At 46.3% G+C, this 19,746-nt stretch overlaps 1 protein-coding gene across 2 annotated transcripts in view; it reads right to left on the bottom strand.

Moving 5' to 3' along the window:
* Retreg1 (reticulophagy regulator 1) overlaps window positions 1-15,718 on the bottom strand; it is a 129,727-nt gene extending 114,009 nt beyond the window's left edge. The window contains exon 1 of one of the 2 annotated variants that reach the window (XM_005081300.4): window positions 15,287-15,718. In XM_005081300.4, the coding sequence (XP_005081357.1) occupies window positions 15,287-15,582 (296 nt within the window). In that variant the 5' untranslated portion in view covers window positions 15,583-15,718. The remainder of the gene's footprint in view (window positions 1-15,286) is intronic. The other variant, XM_040757669.1, reaches the window with a different exon arrangement.
* Window positions 15,719-19,746: the final 4,028 nt, after the last annotated feature.

Raw genomic sequence — 19,746 nt, 5'->3', positions numbered from 1 at the left:
GGAATTACTCAGAACTGAGTTAGGACAATTTTTTATTTAAAATAAATGGCCACAGACTTTGATTGGGAAGGATTTCTCATAAGTGCACAACCAGTATTGGAGGAAGAAAATGAAAGAACAGAAAGCGTCTTCTGGGAAGGTAAGGAGAGGCCTTGCACACACACTTCTTCCCACAGTCATGGAAGCCATGCATGACTTCAGCTTCACCTATGTGACTACTGAGCAACCACTGCAAATCATAGTGCATGCAAAGGACACATGCCATCTCCTGGGGACAGCCCAAGTTTGGGAGAGATGCTCTCTTATCCCCTTACGGAAACAGAGGCTCCTTCTCCGAAAACATCAGAGAGCAAGCTTCACATTCAGAGGGAGGAGAGCAGGGATGGGGTTACAATGAAAACAGGGGATGGGGTACCAGTTATCATCGGACTCCAGAGTCCCCATCCTCACCCTCCTCCACCTCTCAAACTCAGTTCCCAGAACATAGCCAGGCTTCTACTACTTCTATGCCCTGCCCTGCCCTGCTGCCACAGGAGGTAGGTGCCAGTCGGCTCATTCCAAAAGTGGGCAGGCCAAATTATTGCTGGCCATTTGCTCAAAATGTAAGCGGATCTTCATCAGATGAGTCACAATAGAGCACACACTGAGGTCACACCCTGGCCCACCTTGCTCCTTTCCAGGGTCACTCACTGCAAAATGGGGACAGGATTCTAAGGCTCCCTATTAAATATTTAGAGAAAGCCTCCTGAATCTAACAGCGAACAAAACACATGTTGTACTCTGTGTATGGAGCCCTGCGTGAATAGAGGAAAACCTTAAGTCAGCTCCCCTGATTCTCAAGGAGAAACAGCCAAAAGCCCAAATCTAGAAACAAACATGAGAGCAATACAAAAGGAGAAATAAAAAATGAGAAGACTGTCTTAGAACCAAAAATGACACAACAAATTTTAAGTGACTGAAAGATAAAACAATCCCCGTGGAGAATTGAAAGCAGAGATAAACACAAGAGACAAATGTTGAGAAAAATCAGGAACCAGTGAAGAAGCCCAATGTTTGAGTAATGCAATTTCCAGGAGAAAAAAATACAAAATAACAATAACAAAATACAAATAACAACAGAAAACAACTCACTGTTCTAAGAAAACCTCCTGCAACTGAAGGACTGAGTTTGCAAATGAAATGAAACCTAGAACAATGATTAAAATAAAGCAGGTGTTGTCTGCTGGGACACAATATCAAGAAACCAAGAAGAGAGAAGTTCCTAGAAAATTCAGGAGGAAAAACAAAGCAAGAAATTCAGTGTTGGAAGCCTTCCCATCTAGTCCAGCCAGGCTGGGGGCTCAGGCCTGTAATGCCTGCTACTTGGGAAGCTGAGCAGGAATGTCATGCGTTCTAGGACTTCTGGGCATCATAGCAAGATGCTCTCTCAAACTGAACTATCCACAGGAGAAGCATATTGAAGTTCGGTTGCAAAGCACTTGTCCAGCATGTGAAAAGCCTGGGATTTCATCTCACAGAAGTGTGATTGTGTGTGTGTGTGTGTGTGTTGTGAATGATCACAGTAGAAGCAGGGCAGGAAGAGTTTATGTGGAAAAAACAAAGAACTCAGAACAAACCAGCACTTAAGCTATTCTTCGGATGAAATGGGGACCCTCCCACTCTCTTCTTGATCCTCAATTCACCCCTAGACTCCAGAGTCAAGATGTGGCATTTGCTACAGGCGTACTAGTTAGGAGAGTCTAAGGAAAGCTGAGCGTGCAACAGCTGAGAGAAAGAGGGCCAGGCGAGTGGAGTGCAACAAGACATGGCCATTTTGACTACAAATCCACCCAAGTTCATGGACATAAAAGATGTGTGTGTGTCTGTGTGGATCTGTGCGTCTGTGTAAATACATGTACACTTGTGTGTGTGCGTGTATCTGTGTGTTTGTATGCATGTGTATTCGTGTCTGTATGTACACATATGTATGCGTGTTTGCATGTCTGTGTATGTACTATGTATATGCATGTGCACCTATGTTTGTGTCTGGGTTGTATGTGTGCATGTATATGTGTATGTGCATGTGTCTCTTTGTGTGTCTGTGTATAGACATAAATGTGTTTACATGAATGTACACCTATGTGTGTATCTTGGTATTCATGTGTATGGGTGTGGGTGTGCATGTGTGTATTTGTGTATGTGTGTGTATGCATGTATATATGTATGTATATATGTACATAAAACAGGATTTGATTTTTATATGTATTATTCCTCATATCATTTGTTCTGTCCCTTTGGTTTTAATTTGTCTTTGACCTAACTCAGTTGACAGAATTTTTAATTCTGTCTCTATGACTTAGAAAATAAGCACAAAGAGAAATAAATAAAATGCTTTCAGATTTTAACAAATTCTCCAAGAAGAGAAGCACAGCTGAAATTGAAATTCACAGATGTTCAGAGGCTGGAGCATGAAGGTCTTTGTGAGGTCAGGGTAAGTTCCATGGAGTCAATCTCAATCTTTCCCCAAATCTGCTTCTAACTCACTCATTGAAGGATTTTTAAAATGTTATATATTTTACAGGAATAAAGTATAAAGTGAGCGACTAAGATCAAGGAAGTCTTAGGAAAGGATGTAAGTAAAATTGTATTTGCTTGGAAAAAATCTTCCAAGAACATACAGGCACCCTCAGCCCTGCCATCCAAGCAGAGTTCAGGAGGGTGCTCATCTATATTCTGCATGGTGCCTTTCTGCACCAGTGTCTGAACAAAAACAAGGCTTCTTAGTGCTATGATGCAGGGTTTTGTTTTAAAAGGTTGACAGCCCTCTGAACTGGGTAAGGGTCATCACATTTGCTACTATTCATGAGGTCAAATTTCATTTTCAGTACAACAAATTCTATATCCTACCTGCCATGCCCTCTACTCAATTAATTTAACACATCAGAGGCTCGAGACTCACTGACATTTACTGATGTATTTTTAATTCTAACGTATGCTGGGTTTTACGGATTGTCATTTAGCTTGAAGGAAGCCCTTCTCCACATTCAAAGTTTTCTTGGTTGTTAAATATGACCTTAAATGAACTTCCAAAAACTGTATGAATTCTATAAAAATACTTTTTGGAAAATTTAGTTTCTTAGTATAGCACACAACCATTATTATAAAGTATTTTCCTTTTGCAAAAAAAGAGAGACAGAGAGAGACAGAAACAGAGACAGAGACAGAGACAGAGAAGTTATTGTCCAACTGTGCACCTCAAAGTTCACACACTGGCAGTTAAGTTCCCGGGTCAAGCACTGGGAGATGGAGCAACAGAATTGATTTAGGTCAAGGGCTCCACCCAGTCAATAGGTTAACGCTGCAGTCTGGGGAGTAGTTGGTTATCACAGGACTGGGTTTGTGTAAAAGTAAACGTGGCCCCTTCTTCCCCTGTTGCTCTTCCTCTTGCTTGCCTCTCCTCCCTCTGCCAGGTTCTGAGACAGGACAACAGCACTTGTCGGATAGGAGCATCATGCTCTTGCACTTCCCAGACTCCAGAATGTGAATCAATAAATTCATGATATTGTCAGGAATGGTGGTGCACACCTTTAATCCCAGCACTCAGGAGGCTGAGGCATGTGGATCTCTGTGAGTTTGAGACCAACCTGTTTTACACAGTGAGTTCCAAGCTACCCATGGCTACACAGTAAAACCCTATCTCAAAAATCATCATCATCATCATCCTGTTCTTTATAAATGGCCATTTGTGGGCATTTTACAACAGAAAACCCATGACTGTAAGAGGCAAGCCCTAAGGTCAGGTGGTCAGAAACATCTTGGTTGAGGGAGAGACTGTGAAGCCTAAAGACAGAGAGAGGCCGGGTAGGGAAGAGGGAGACATGGCAGAGCCCTGAAGCAGGAAGCAGTGGTTTGGGGAAAGCTAATGGCAGTGCCATGACTTGGCCCAGTGAGGAGTCAGTTGCTAAGCATCTCCCAACATCCTCCTGTGCCCTGTCAATGAAAACACCTGCACTGAAGCCCAGCAGTCCAACCCCACCCACTGTCTTCCAAACATCGTCCTTAAAGGCGGTGTCACTCCGCAAACACAGCCACCCAAGCCAGCATCCAAACACCCCCACCTAACACCACTGAGCCACAAAGGCATCTGGACCAGCTAGAGTCCACATGACACTCCACCTGTATGCAAGAGCCATTTCTGGGTCAAAAAGGCAAACACAAAAAGGAAGTGAAATATGATGAAACTGGGTCATTGGGCAACTCAAAAAAAAAAAATGGAACCCAGCCTTGGATAATTGAAGTCTGTGGCAGAAAACAGAGGTTGCCTCTCTGGGGGAGGCCCTTCTGTGGGGTTGGAGACTTCTGTGGCAGAGGGGGAACCTCTGTGGGGGAGGGGATGTCTGTGGGGGTGGGAAGTTCCTGTGGGGGTAGGGATCCCTATGGGAATAAAGCCCTTGTGGGCACACCTGTCTCTACCTTGCTTTCAGTACCCGAGGAGATGGTACCTTCTAACCTAGCCCCTCCGGTTCCAGCCCTCACTGGTCATCATCCTGCCCACCCATTGTTCCCTTCTCTACAAACTCCACTCTGCTTCAGAGCACCCAGCCAGGCACTGGCAGGTACTGGCAGAATAAGCAGAGAGAGGCGTGGAGATGAGCACTAGCACTACACAGACAGGTGGCAGGGATGTAGCTCATGCTACTTCTGATGTATGAAACTGAGTCTTGGTTGGCTCCGGCTGCTAAGCTAAGAAAGCCATAAACTCTGCAGCACGGAAGTCACAAAAGTATTCCTAGGGGCTGGGACATCCCAGATGAAGGCACCAGCTGATATAACATCTGCTTGAGGCTCACTTCCCGGTTTGTGAGTGGCACCTTCCTGCCATGTGCCCCACATGGAGGAACAAAGAATGAATGAACTCACTGTCTCCTCTTTTGTAGGGGCACTAATCCCATTCAGCAAAGCTCTTCCTTCAGTGACCTAATTGCCTTCCTAAAGCCCCAGCTCTTCCTGTTACTACCCGATGACAGGCGTATAAACTGGGAAGGGCATAGGCATTCAATGGTAGTAGAGGGGATAGATTTCTTAGGCCACTGGAGCTCCCCCGGTGACCAAGTAAGTCATGTGCTCATCTGAGATCAAATCACACAGGGACCCTGGAGTACAGAGCCATGCCACTGTAGCAAGAGGAGATCAAATGAGGGAGAGAATTCTACCTCTTTTCAAGTGGGGTCTGGGATCCCCAGCTCTTTGTGGAAAGTGATGCTGAACAGGTCAACATGTTAATCACACTCAAGTGCTCTCTCTCCTCAGTGCTCGCTTCTGCTGCCTTCTCAGGAGCAACTTAAGCCTGGAGCTACCACACAATGGTCCTCTCCATAAAATGCTTCACTCACTCAACCTGGCAACACTGGCTTCCTCGGCACCTTCCCCCCTCGACATTCCCAGCAAACAGTCCCCAGGCATTTAACACACTCTTAAATCTCCAAGAACTAAACCCCAACATTCCCAGCTATGCCCATCCAGTTAGCCCAAACCCAGGGGCATGAGTCTATGCATGTGACCCCTGAGCCATCTATGTGAGTAATCTGCCTGGGAGGTCATGAGCCCATCAAATTCAAAATCCCCCAAACTGGACTGAACCACCTCCTCTCCAAAACCCTCATCTGCTGGGACCTCATGACCCTCAAATTGATTATTAACATCCCCAGCTGCTTCTCACATGCTGGGGTCAACTAAGTCACTTCCCACCTGTCAAACGAGTCAGTCCTTCCAGATTTCACCCTCACTTTTTCCTGAATCCATGTCCTCTACCCCACCCACACGGAAGCCCCCTTCATTCAGCCCTCCCACCGCCAAGTGCTCTCCAGTGATGGGCTGGCTGATTTCCATCTTCCTGGCTCTTGCTCCTCTCGTTCACACCGAAGACTGAATAGAAGCTGATCGCAGAATCTTGAAGGACTGGGGCATAAAGGTCTGGGCTAGAGAGACACTTCTCTCCTAGAAAGAATGAGGAATATGCAAGGCCTGGTGCCACAAGGCTTTAATCCAAGCTAGTTGGGAGCCAAAGGTAGGAGGGTTGTAAGTTCAAGGCTAGCCTGGGCAACTAATCGAGCTCTTGTCTCAAAATTTTAATAGGGCTAGATATGCAGTTCAGCAGTGGAGCGTGTGTGTGTGTGTGTGTGTGTGTGTGTGTGTGTGTGTGTGTGTGTGTGTGTGCTGTAGCAGCTAGGCTCAGTCCCCAGTGCTGCGAGTAAAAGCAGGAGGGAGAATATTGCCAGGTCCAGTAACAGCCTCTTCATAAACTACCATCCCAAACTTTCTCCTTCTACCCAGCACATAAACCACCTCCCCTCTCTCTCCATCCCTGACTCTTCCTTTATAGGAAGAAATTCGTGACTGCTGCTGCTGTGTATTCTGTTTCGAAACTCAACTCAGCAGTCAAAACATAACAGTCGACGCGTGACAGTTCAACCGTACTTTCTACAGACTGATCAATCCATGCCCTGCCCCTCACTCCCAATGCCCTCTTGTCTTGGTCTGTTTTGTTGCTCTAACTGAATAACCATAGAGAAGGGGAAATTTCGAAGAATGAAATACTGCTTGGTGGTGACTCTGGCGGCTGGGAAGCCCAGGAACGTGATGTCATCATCAGGTAAGCCTCTCGCTGCAGCATAACATGGCGAGGACATCACATGGGAAGACAGAGCAAGCGCACCAGCTCCAAACTTTCTTTCCCCTCCCGGGACCTTGTCTTATGATCTCACCTACCCCTAATCACCACCTCTTAAAACTTCTAATTCCCTATCCTATTATGATGAATTTACACGTTACATTTCCAACATGTGTATTTTTAGGAACACTTTAAAAGCGCATTCCTTTATCTACTGCCTGAAAATTCCTGCTGCTTCTTCCCGGCTCCTGGGTGGCAGTTTAACAATCACAGCATCACCTGTCATGTACATAATCACTAACTTGTTTCTTTCCCCCTTCCCCAACCCCCAGGGATCATACAGCGTCTCCATCATCTTTCTGTTCCCAGCAGCAGGAACAATGACACACCCCACTTACTTGTACTCATTTGAATCAACTGGGGCAGCCTGAGAACATTCGTGCACAGAATGAGATAAAAAGACAGACATGCCAAATGCAGCCGAGGCAAAGTGATTACCTAAATCTCTGCAAAAATCACTGACGCTGCCTGCAAAGGTGGCTCTGAGGGTCAAGGCCGCTACAGCACGGAGGAAAAGACACTGGTTTCAAGCAGCAGCACTGATCCGCTGAGGTCAGCCCTGCTTTGGCTGGTCCTGAGGACTGAGGCCAAGAAAAAGCTTCACAAAGAGCCACTGTGTCCAACAGGAAGCCCTTGCTCAAGAAACATTTGCTGAAGGCTCAGTATCCAAAGGGCTAGAGCTGTTTCTAATGGACTAAGTCCTTTCTACTTGGAAGGCCCTTTCAAGCCGGCTCCACCTTACCGGGGTTAGAGCAAGACTCTATCCTACGCACCTATCACAGCCTTCTGGTCATCTGGGTTAGGTGTCCCATATTATTCTCCCCCACCCCCAATCACATCCCCTGGATGAGCCAGGCAAGTCTCCCTAGTCTGAGAGCACCTAAAGCTCACTCCCTCTTTATTCCTGGTTTATCGTACGTCAAAAGCTCTTGGTATTAACCTCACTTTTTAAAATTGGACTCCTACTTTAAATCCACTCTACACTCTGCACAAAATCTTTCATCAGCATTGCCAAACTACACAGGATCTGCACTTTGACTATGCTATGAAGTCCGGAGACTGTGACATGCAACTCAAAACCAAGGTGTACTGTTTGGCTGAGCTCGGTGAACCACCCATGCCTTCCCCAGCAGAAGGGAAGATCTCAGGGGCAAGTGGAAGCCTTGGACTTCTGCTGTGTCCCTGTATATGTGCTCATCTGTGTCTTCTGATAACCCGGGTCAAATAGAAGTGTAATCATTTCTTTTCTATTGTTTCGAGAAAACACAACAACCCAGGTGGCTTATGGGAGCGTTTACTCGGGCAGATGTTCCTCGGTCTCTGGCATAGCAGCAGAGGTGGGAAGTTGAGGACTCATAGCTTGAACCACAAGCAGGAAATAGAGAGGAAAAACTTGAAATGGCATAAATCTTTAAACTCTGAAAGCCAGTCCTCAGGGACATACCTCCTCCAACAAGGTCACACCTCCAAAGCCTCTCAAACAACATCATCAGTTGGGGACCAAATATTCAAATGTCTGAGACTATGAGGAACATTACTTATTCAAATCGTGGTAAAAACTGAGCAAGGAATTTGGGCTGGATCCATTAATAAACTGAAAAGTAGTCCCTACTGATGCCAAAACAGCCACCTCCAAACAACAGTGACTTCATACTGTTCTGGGACAGCTAACTGTAATTCTGTAATACTGGAAAATATGACCCAAGTTGTCTCATGATACTCTTTAGAGCAATGGAGTAGAAAGAACACTGAACTTAAGAAATCATCAAGAACTGTGTGTCTAACAGGATGGTCACTCACCACATGGGACACTTTACATTTAAACTAAACACAATTAAAATTACGTCTATCAAAAATACATTTATCAGGGGGCTGTTGATGGAGAGATGGCTTAGCAGGTAAAGTGCTTGCTGGGCAAGCATGTGGACCCGAGTTCAGATCCCCAGAATGCACATGTAGTGTTTACCTGTAACCCAGTGAGGACAGAGACAAACAAAGCAGATCCTAGGGACTCAACAACAGCCCGTCTAACTGAAATGGCAAGCTCCAGGTTCAGTGAGAGATCCCGTCTCAAAAACTAAAGTGGACAACGATAGAGGAAGACGCCCAATGTGGACTGCTGGCCTCCACAGATAACCCCACAGTAAGTGCATGGTACACACACTGGGGGGGGGGGGCATGCACATACCACACCTATAAGGAGAGCTAAAGAGAGCACTGAGTCTCTCCAGCCCAGTGGTTCTCCACCTCCCCAATGCTACACTTTAATAACAGTTCCTCATGCTGTGGTGACTGCTGACCATAAAGTCATTTTCATTGCTATCTCTTAACTGTAATTTGGTTACTGTTATGACTTGTAAGATAAGAATCTGTGTTTTCCGATGGTCTCGGTCAACCCCTGTGAAAAGGGCCATTCAACCCCAAGAGGGTCATGACCCATAGGTTGAGAACCACTGTTCTAGCCACATTCCAGGTGTTCAATAGCCCCCGAGAACCTACTGGTCATTACAATGCCTGAGACAAGTGCAGAATCATCTCCTTCATGGCAAATCCTCTTCTGAACAGTGCATAGGGAAGTCATCCTTGGGAGTTCTGTTCACTTCAAAGGACCTCAGGTCCCTTTTTCATAAAATGAAGACAATATGCTTAACAAGATGCAAATGAGGTGCTAAAGTGAAAACCCTTTATAATAATTATAATCACTAAACTTTTACAAGCCACCAAAACTGCCGTTTTCTGACTGTGACCAGTGGGACTTGGATGCAGCCATTAGCTGGAGGGAAGGATGTGTACTAGCTGGAGTCACCCAGCAATAGACACGGTATCTTATGGGGAAGAGGACACACAACTCCAGTGCTCGAACCTGACACTGCTCAAACTTGAGTGTGCATCAAGTCACCTGGAGCGCTGGAGAAGAGCTGGGCATCTCCACCCCACCTCCAGAGGTTCCGGTTCAGTAGGCTAGGGATGGGCTTACCCAAGCAGGAAATGCTGCTACCAGTGCATGCTCACTCTTCCCAAGGCCCTGCTCCACTGCAAGCTGGAGTGAGCATCAGAGCAGGGGACAAAGAGTGGGAGGTTGGGATGTGCCGTCTTCTGAACTAACCCCACAGATGGCATTCCTAGGACTCTCACTGGCTCTCACCGGCATTCTGGTGTGCCCAAGATGACTCAAAAGTCAAAGGGCCCAAGGACCCCTGCAAGGTGTGTCCCTGTGTAGCCATCTCAAGCATACCAACTTACTGCACTTTAATACTTCCACAGGTAGGAGGAGATATGTCCACACAACCCTAGACATGAAGGAAAACTCTTCCATATGGACTTTTAGATGTCATGGTCACCAACAGTGCGTTCAAAGCTCGATCGGAGCAGCTTTTTAAGGTGCAGAGTTATGTGACTCCAAAGAGGGACTGCATCAAGTCATTATATTTCATGATCACGGCCAGCAAGGAGACTTGGAAGATGGGCATTTTGCTCCATTCCTCCCTGATTCAGGGCCACTCTCAAGAGTCTACAGACAAATCCAGATCACTACTTACCACTTTCCTTACCAAAAAGCAAAGCTGCATGCCCAGCTTTCCAATAACTCTAATAATAGGCAAGCATGAAAATTCTTTACATGAATATCAGCTTGCAAGTGGATAAGCCAATCATGGCACACTCCCTCAAAGTAGCATAGCACTCAGCAATTAAAAATAATAAAAAGAAGAAGAGGAAGAACAAATAACTGATTTACATAGCAGGAGTGAAGCTTAAGATTTGATTCAGACTTGGTGCAGTCAGACACAAAAGACAGCATGTCATGTGATATCATTGTGTGGGATTTCAGAAAGGATACCTGACATCGTGTTAAAGTAGATCAGACCCTGGGATGAGGACTGATAGGAAGCAGACCAAAAGTGCCCTTTTGGTTGTGGTGGTTTGAGTAAGAATGGCCCCTCTAGCTCATCTATAAAACGCCCTATCCAAAGCTGGTGGCACTGTTTTGGAAGGATTAGGAGGCATGGCCCCTGTTGCCTGCCTGCTTGTTGCCATACTCCCAGCCACGAAGACAATGGACTCTAACCCTCTGGAACTGTGAGCCCCCAACTAAATGCTTCCTTTTTATAAGTTGCCTTGATCATGGTGTTTTGTCACAGCAAAACGAAAGACACAAGTTAAGAGAATAATTTAAATATTGATCGTCATTGTATACACACAGATAAATACATACTTAACTGTACATACAATGACCTACTTTTTTGTAAATAAACTGCAAGAAGCTGATTCTTTAAAAACAAAAGTATCCAGCTGGAGATACTCTCAGCAATTAAGAGTGCTTGCTGCTCTTGAAGAGGACCTGCATTCAATTCCCAGAACATACCTCGGATGGCTCACACCCTCCTGTAACTCCAGCGCCAGGGGATCTAGTGACCTCTGGCCTCCACAGACACTTACATACACATGCTCATACAACACACACACACACACACACACACACACACACACACACACACACTTACAAATTCAAATGTAAACCTTTTAAAGAGTAAACTGTCATTTCTGCTTCACTGGGTCACTTCCAGCTGTGTTTAAAACTGCAACACTACCTGCCCCCATGAGAGTGCTGGGTGCAGGCATGGGAAAGGTTTCTAAAATGTTTACCCTTTCATGCTGTTTAATCTTTGGAATTAGGAGGTTACATTAGTTATTTTTAAAATGAAGAGAAAGAATTTTTGAAAACGTGTTCCTGGTAAGTTAAACGAGTAAGACAGTGAGCTGTGGCCTGATTTGTTTCCATGGTAGAACCCTTGATTCTGGAGTCCAGCATTACATTCAGCCTACATTCAACCAGAAGAATTTTTGAAAACGTGTTCCTGGTAAGTTAAAGTAAGACAGTGAGCTGTGGCCTGATTTGTTTCCATGGTAGAACCCTTGATACTGGAGTCCAGCATTACATTCAGCCTACATTCAATCAGACTTCATATGACTAAAGATCTATTTTTGGCATTTCTTCACGTTAGCATTTTTATAGGTATGTCATATGTAAGAATATGTATGTGTGTCTGATTAGCGGATGCTACATCTGTGGTTTCGTCTCCTATGTGTGTTTCCTTAGATCAGACTGGAGATAATCCAAATCCCCACGACCCATTTCATTCCTGGTTTTTCGAGTGCACAACACTAATATTACAGATCATGGTCAGGTGGTCAATGTCAAAACTTCTGAGTCAAATTCAAAATCCTGGAAGCAATTATTAGTACCAGACATTAAATTATGCAAACTGTATATTCACAAGGTTATTTTCCACAGAAATACACCAGAAGCAATGATACATGAAGCACCCCACTGCTGATGCTAAGATTTGGATTTTTCTTTTTTTGTTTGTTTTTGAGACAGGGTGTCATTCTAAAGCCCATTATATTTTAACATACTGACTTTTTCATTTTTCTCATAGAAAACACAAGCTTTAGCATTCCCAAGACACAGAATATTAAGAATCAAATGAGGCCATCTGTAACCAGGAATGATGGCTCACACATTTAGTGTTAGTACTTAGGAAGCTGAGGTAGGAGGACTGTTAGGAGTTGACATCAGTTCGATAACAGAGTAGTAATTCGTTTTGTTTTGTTTTTTTAAAGAAAAGAAGGGAAGAATGAAAATAAAGATCAGATCATTTGAGAGGAAATAAACTGACTTTTTTGTTTGTTTTAAACCATAAAAGCATATTTTGGCTGGGCATTGGTGGTGCACCCCTTTAATCCCAGCACTCAGGAGGCAAAAGCAGGCGGATCTCTGTGAGTTTAAGGCCAGCCGGGTATACAGAGTGAGTTCCAGGACAGGCTCCAAAGCAATACAGAGAAACCCTGTCTCGAAAAACCAAAAAAAGAAAAAAGAAAAAAAAAGCATACTTTAACACCAGAGGAAGAAATAAGGGAGATTTCAAAAAAAGGTTCTGGCATTAATAAGGCAGTCGTAAAGTCCAGTGAATTATAACACAAAAGCAACAAGTGCTTCAGAATTCAAAGTAGGATGGCTGTCTGTCAGAGGAAATGCATGCATGGAATTCAGCTACTGCAAACAGGAAAAACAAAACAAATAAGATTCTAACCAGGTTCAATGTCTGCCCACTATCTGTTTTTCCGTCAGAGTGGTAAATAAAATGGATGGGACACAATACCCATATGGAAAATATCAACTATACAAAAAAATTAGTTCCAACAGTTGTTGTTAAAGAATATGTCATAGGGAGGCTGGAGAGGAGGCTCGGTCAGGAACGTGGCTGCCACACAGCATAAAGACCTAAGTTCAGCTCCCTAGCACTACATAAAAGCCAGGAGTGAAGGCCTATATCTGTAACTCCAGCTCAGATGAGCTAGAGACAGGCAGATCCCTGAGGCTCATTGACCAGTCGTATTGATGAGCTCTAGGTTTAGGGAGAGACCTGGTTGAAAAAAACTAAGGAGAACAATTTAAGAGAGCCTCTGGGCTCTACTACCTAAACACACATAGACATGGACAAGCAACACACATGAACTCCCACACAACCCCTCTCCCCCCCCACACACACAAGAATACATCATAGGAAAAATCTTTGCAACTCATTATATTAATTATGCTAAAATCCATCCTATAAAAAGAGCTTCGGTAAGTCAATAAGATCGATGTCTAAAGTGAAGAAATAGATCAGAGTTGTTAGAGATAAATGGGCACTGCAGAGAAAAGATAATTACAGTGGCCTTGAACACAAGGAAAACATTCAGTCTTAGACAAACACAAATTTAAAACCATATCAAAATACCCTTTCCACCTAGTAGACTTGCAAGATTAAAACGTTTTTTCAAAAATCTCGGCAAAAGTATAGCAGTGCAAGCAGTCACACTCACTGTTGATGGGCAAATAAGCTGGTAGAGTCCCCAATGACAATACAGCGACAGCCATTAATATGACAAAGGCACATGCCCTCTGACTCAACAGTTTCACTGGTGGGAGTCATCCTTTAAAATGTTTTTCATATATACCAAATGTTATTCGGCTACCACACTAAAAATTCAAGCGCTGGGAACTCTGCCTGAGCCTCCTTAAGAGGCTCAATACTTTGAGACCTCTTACAAAGTAATTCTATGCATTGAAAACACTAGGAAAGTGACTAAGAAGGCACCCACCCTTACATGAGGAATTCTTACTATCCTAGCCCACAGTCTGCACAGAACTCAGTGCTTCTGCAGAAAAACAGAGAGCTAGCAGCCCCGGTGGCCTCTGGGAGGAAGCTGAGAAGCTGGGGATGGGCGTGGGAAACAGATTTTCAAAGGCAAGAGATTTTCGAAGTGTTTACAGTTTTGTACCTTCAAACTTTGGAATGTGGTGTCTTTAGATAAATAAAATTTAAAACATGCTGCTTATTGGTAAATACGTGAGACACAGCCCCAGACTTGGTTTTGTGCCCCAGCCTAGCTCAACATAACATAACCTCTTTATTTAAGGGCTCAGGTAACCTTACAACAGGATAGAGAGCTGGGATAAACTCCAGAAACAGCAATAGCTGAGAGACTCAAAGCTAATTAACATCCACCGACAGAGACAAGACACAGCTCGTTTTCAGAGTAAACCAAGACAAGTAAGGATCTAAAGAAAATCCTTCAAGTTGCCCAAGTTAATCTAGGAAAATGACAGGCTATGTCTCTCTTGTGCATTTATTTCCCAACTTTAGGGTTAAGTAATCTATGTCCTGTAAATGTGTATCTGTTAGTGAAACTGCTTATTCTGCACTGCTAGTCATGTTTGTTATGAAGACAATTGGCAAATAAGGCTTTTCTCGGCCCTCGGAGCACTAGTACCAGATGACAGGGCTCACATCCTTCGGGGATGAGCCAGGCACTGCCTGGTGCTTACCTAGGCAGAGCACTTTCTAGTGAGACGAACCTGTTGATTGGGGGCTAGTCAAAGAACATTCCTGCCTAGTCCCTCTGGAATTCGCCTGAGATTACTACTGCCCCCCCCACCCACACACACCCCGCTGTGCAACCGGGAGGCGGGGCGATGTGCCTAATCCACCTGTTTGTTTACCTCCTGCTTTCTCATCTGGGAGCAAAACCGGTAAACCCTACCCTCCAGGGGAAGGAAAAACAAACCATTCACTGCCCCTCTCTGGTGGCCGATGAAGAGCAGCGGTGTTGACACCGTACCTCAGTTGGTCCAGATATGCCTCTATGGGTGCAAAAATCAATTCATGCCCAAGCGTCCACGTACCCCCATGCTTCCAAATACAGGTCAAGACCTGCGAGTTGACAATACCAGGGTCGAAGTTTTCAAGAGCTCTGGGACATCCCTAGACACAGGAACACGTGGGTCATCAGACCATCACCTCCCCTTGGAGGGTGGACATCTGCAGCAAGGGAACAGCCACTCACAGGGAAGTGCGTCTGGAGGAAAGTTGAAGCGCTTGACTACCTGTTTCAGACAGGTGACCAAGCAAGTGGGACGGGGCTATCACTTCCACGGCAGCCTCTAGCTCACCCTGGCCAGGCCACATCCGGCCCCGGGCGCCCCAAGGTCACCTGCCCTCCGGGTCGCCCCCACCCAGCCCCAGAGCTCACCAGAACAGCAGGTTGGCACCCAGGAAGGCGAGCAGGCTGCGCAGCGGCCTCTTCCAACTCAGGAGCTCGTCCGCGCGACATCCCAGCCACAGCACGGGCTCCCCGAGCAGCCAGGTCAGGGCGGCGGCCACCTTGCCCGCGGCCTCCTCCTCCTCCACCACCTGCGGCCCCGCGCCCGCCGGCCCTGCCTCCGGTGCAGCCTCCTCCCCGGGAACCCCGGGCCTCGGCGCCGGTTCCTCCGCAGCCGGGGCTGGGCATCCTTGCGCGGCGTGCTCCCCGGGCGCCGGGCTCGCCATCTTCAGCGGTGCTTTGCTGGCGGGGACGGGCACGGGGGCAGGGACGGGGAGGGACGCGGGCGGGCGGGCACGCGCGCGCCTGGCGGTGAGCGCCCGGAAAGCAGCGGCGACCGGTCGGGGCTCGGGGTGCGCACCGCGGGGAGCCGGCGGCTGGGTGCCTTATGACGTCAGGCCCGGCAGCGCGGGGGAAGAGGGTGCGGTCAAGTTCGCGTAGGGGCGGGGCCGCCCTGGGCCTGGCTGCACATCTGAGCTCCCTTGGCTCGATCGGTGGATGCGAACTGGGCGGGGTCCCTGGGTAGCTGGGGACCAGAGGAAAATTCTCCCTTTCCCCTTCCAGTGAGGAGGCCAGGTAAAGAGGACTCGTTTCAAAGGGAGTCTGGGGGTGGATTTTAAAGGCGGAGAGGAGGAGAGAGTCTCACTTTATCCAGCCACAGCCGCCAGTCTTCCATCCTTCAGTATTGAAGAAAATATCTGGATGCTCCTGGCCATTAATTTCAGCACTCAGGACTCATCACGCCCCTGTCCAGGTCCCTTACAGGGACATCCTACCCAACTGTGTCAGATACAAACGCTGACCTGGGAAAGGAAGAAAAGCACATTTGAGGTCAAGGAAGGGCCTCTGGTTTGGCCCGCTGATTTTAGGAGTGAGGACCAGACAGGCCCCAGTGCACGCGGGTAAAGACTCTTGGTTAAGTGAGCTCTTGGCTTAGCAGTGAGAGTTGCTTTTTGCTGTATCAGGGGGCAGAGAAGCCAGAGGATGGCTGCCCGTGACCCTACTCTGCTACTGTCCCAAGCTTTGGAGGTTGTTGCTTCATTGGCTCTGTTCTCGGTATCACAAAGGGCAGAGTTGGGGAATGTTGCCCCCCACACACACACACACCCGTGTGGGTCTCCTGGTTGAGTGTAGGAGAGAGGAAGGGATGGCTGTGCATGCCGGGTCTCTGTTCGTTCCTCCAGAATAACGTACCCATCCTTCAATCCTAAGAATTGTTGCATCGGGGCACCTGACATGCTCTGGGCCATCTGTATCCATCCAGCCTGCTTTCACCCGATGAATGTAGAGCATTCCCAAAGCAATGGAAGACTGCCTCAAAGGAGCCCCTGGGTTAAAGTTTGTAATGTCCATCTCTATGGCCAGTATAAACCTCTGCCTATGTATGCAAACATCTATACATTACAGGCTAGATGTGGACAGTTACCTGAATGTGTTTTGTAGTAGAAGGGAGCACATGCCTAGGGTTCACACACACAGGTTTTGTTGACCACCTTGGTGCATTGCTAGGCCCTGTGGATGTGGCCTGCAGGAGGCTCACAATCCAAAAGGTACCACTTACAATTGATAAATGCAGTGATGGAAACCCTCAGTGACAAGAGCCCTCGTTTAAACCACATCCAAAGTCAGGTAGGAGGCTTTGGGATGTAGATGGCATCTGCCCTGACTTGTAAGACCCAGAGAGGTACAGTGGGGGTAGCAGAGGGAGCCATGCTTCCCATTGGGAGTTTAGCATGGAAGAAGGCCTGGATGAGTTGCAGGTAGAAATCAGGCGTTGTGTTCTCTAAGGACCTTCAGCTATTTGTCAGTGACAATGTTTTTTGTTTTTGTGTTCTTTGTTTTTGTTTTTTTTAACTGAAGGCAGTTTGCAACTGTCTGGCATTTTCAACTTGCTTTTCTAGGTGATACCTCCAAAAGTAGTGTGGAAACAATTCAATCACACACACACACACACACACACACACACACACACACACACACACACATACACACGACGTAGTGGGGAACCTCCTTGGCCTTGGTGGAGGAACTTTGGGGAGATAAAGATGCTTTGGGGTGTAATTTGGTTTCTGTTTTTAACACTAAATGCAGACCTGCACTGACAATCCAGGGCATTGGGATTCCAGAACCAGTAAGAACCGGTATCCCTGTCGTCCAAACCCAGTGTCAGTAAGCTTTCAGAGACAAGTTTACAAGATTCTTCACATTCCTCCTTCCCCTAAATTCTAATTATTGTCATCAGGATCTGTGGATGCAGTAAAAGCTGCTGGCAATGAAGTCACCAAAAGCTAAGCTCTGACTGCTGTGTGCATTTTGCAGTCTTCATTATCTCCCTTTATGATAAATCTCCCCTGCAGCTCTGCTTCCTGAAGGGTTTTCTCACCCCTCTCAAAATAACTATGGAGAAAAGGCTGCTCAGACGGAGTGTTAAAGACAGGACTGATTGACATCATCCTATCTTCTCTGCCTCTGACCTCTAATAATTACTGAAAACTTGTAGGATGGGAGTCGACATTACTGTAGATACATACAACAGTACAACTGGGTAGTTTTTCATTACCTAATTATCTTTGTGATGCCTGAGTAATTTATTCAGTCCTGAGCATGGGAAACTCATGCTGAGTAGAGGCAATAAGGCTTGTTCCCTACCTGCCACAACTTTGATGTTTAAAAGCACTGTGGTACAGGTTGGTGGTGCAAGGCTTTAATCCTAGCCCAGGTGAGGCAGAGGCAGAAACAGGAGCAGGCGGATGTCTTTGAGTTCAAGGCTAACCTGGTCTGCATATCATGCTCCAGTCCAGTTGAAGCTACACGGGGAGACCCTGACTCGAAATAAATAATTAAAAATAAATCCTGTGCCTTCTTTACTATTTAAGATTCCCTTTTGAATTTGCCCTTGGTGCTTGTTGGGAACAGAGTCACGAATACTAATGAGCTATAAGATTAGACAATACATATCAGAAAAGGGCGAGGAAGCTGGGAAGGTACCCCCCCAAAAAATCAGAGGGAGAAAAAAATTGTAACTACTGGATTGAAAAGGCTGGTACACAGGACACAGGAACTCCTGGAGGCCACTTGTTTATCTCTTCTAAAAGAAGGTAGAAAAGTTCTAACAGAAAAGAAAAAGAATAAATTAACTCCCAGGTATAGTGTCTCACTGGGCAAAAATCAAGCTTAGCCTCAGAAGAGCTGGAAACACACCAGCCAGACTGCTTTTTCCCACTTTCCCATTTGGAATCCTGCCGTGGGTCCACAATTCTCAAGGAAAAGGGGACACTGTGCATGTTGTATGTGCCGTCGCTCCTGCAGACAGAACTTTGGTGGGTTAACATTTTTCAACCATTTCTAGCCCTATCTCATCGGATCCCACCTCACATCCTCCTCTGACCTATTTCCTAGTCGGAATCACAAAGTAATTCTCTTTCCCTGTCAGCTGGGTGACTGTGGTGCTTGTAAAACAAGGCTATCCCAGCCGGAAGCGTCCCTCTGAGCAGTGTTCCCTGAAGGAGGTGCTTCTGGCCAACAAGGGTATGTTGAGTGCTGGTCCCTCACAGAACCTGCTGGAGCACTCAGCTTGAATGTCGTTACTGCTAGCAAAGAGGGATCATATTTTCTTTACTGTCCGAGAAGAGGTCATATCTGCAGATCATATGAGCATAGCAACACAAAGGCTTGCCCAAGTATCTTGAGGTCTTTCTCAGAACCACCGTGCGTGCGTGCGTGCGTGCGTGCATACAGTGACTGTGCCAATTAGGAAAGGCACCCCTAACTCTGAGCAGATTCACCCTCCCCATCAGAGAACACAGCTTAGAAAGCAGAACCCAGGATTAATGTCACCTCAGCTCCTTCTGTAGATGTCCTCGGTCAGTAGAGAAACGGCCCAACTTTCCGTCAGGGGGTCATTTGTCCTTCTACGGTACTAAGAGCTCTTGTCTGGAGACAGGAAGGCCGTGGGCTTGTTCACATTTGAGAGACTACACTGGACAACTCCTCCAAATTTCTTGAGTAACCCTGGAATCTTCTGCCCAATGCAGTCATCCTTTCTTTGGGCTTTATTTCATTGTTTTTGTAGGTGTCTGGTTTAGAAATTCTTTGTTCCTCGTGTCTTATCAGCTAAATCCCCTTGTTAGGGCCTTGAAGCATAGGTGGCAGACTTGGACTTCAACTGGGTCCTGCTGTGTTTCAGACCCCACCCCACACCCCACCTGACCCCAGCCCTTTTGGCCTAACTGGAACTAAAAGACAGGAAATTTGTGCCTAACTTTGATGGTTCCACATTCATCATTGTCTATTGCTCCAAGTCACTTTTCAGATAACAAGGCCACTGTTCTGTCTTCCAAAAGCGATTTTTTAAAATAATTTTATTTTTAAGGTGTGTGTGTGTGTGTGTG

The sequence above is a fragment of the Mesocricetus auratus genome, unplaced genomic scaffold, assembly GCF_017639785.1.
Source record: "Mesocricetus auratus isolate SY011 unplaced genomic scaffold, BCM_Maur_2.0 Super-Scaffold_100015, whole genome shotgun sequence".
NCBI classification, from domain to species: domain Eukaryota; kingdom Metazoa; phylum Chordata; class Mammalia; order Rodentia; family Cricetidae; genus Mesocricetus; species Mesocricetus auratus.
This window is presented reverse-complemented; position numbering and strand designations above follow the sequence as displayed.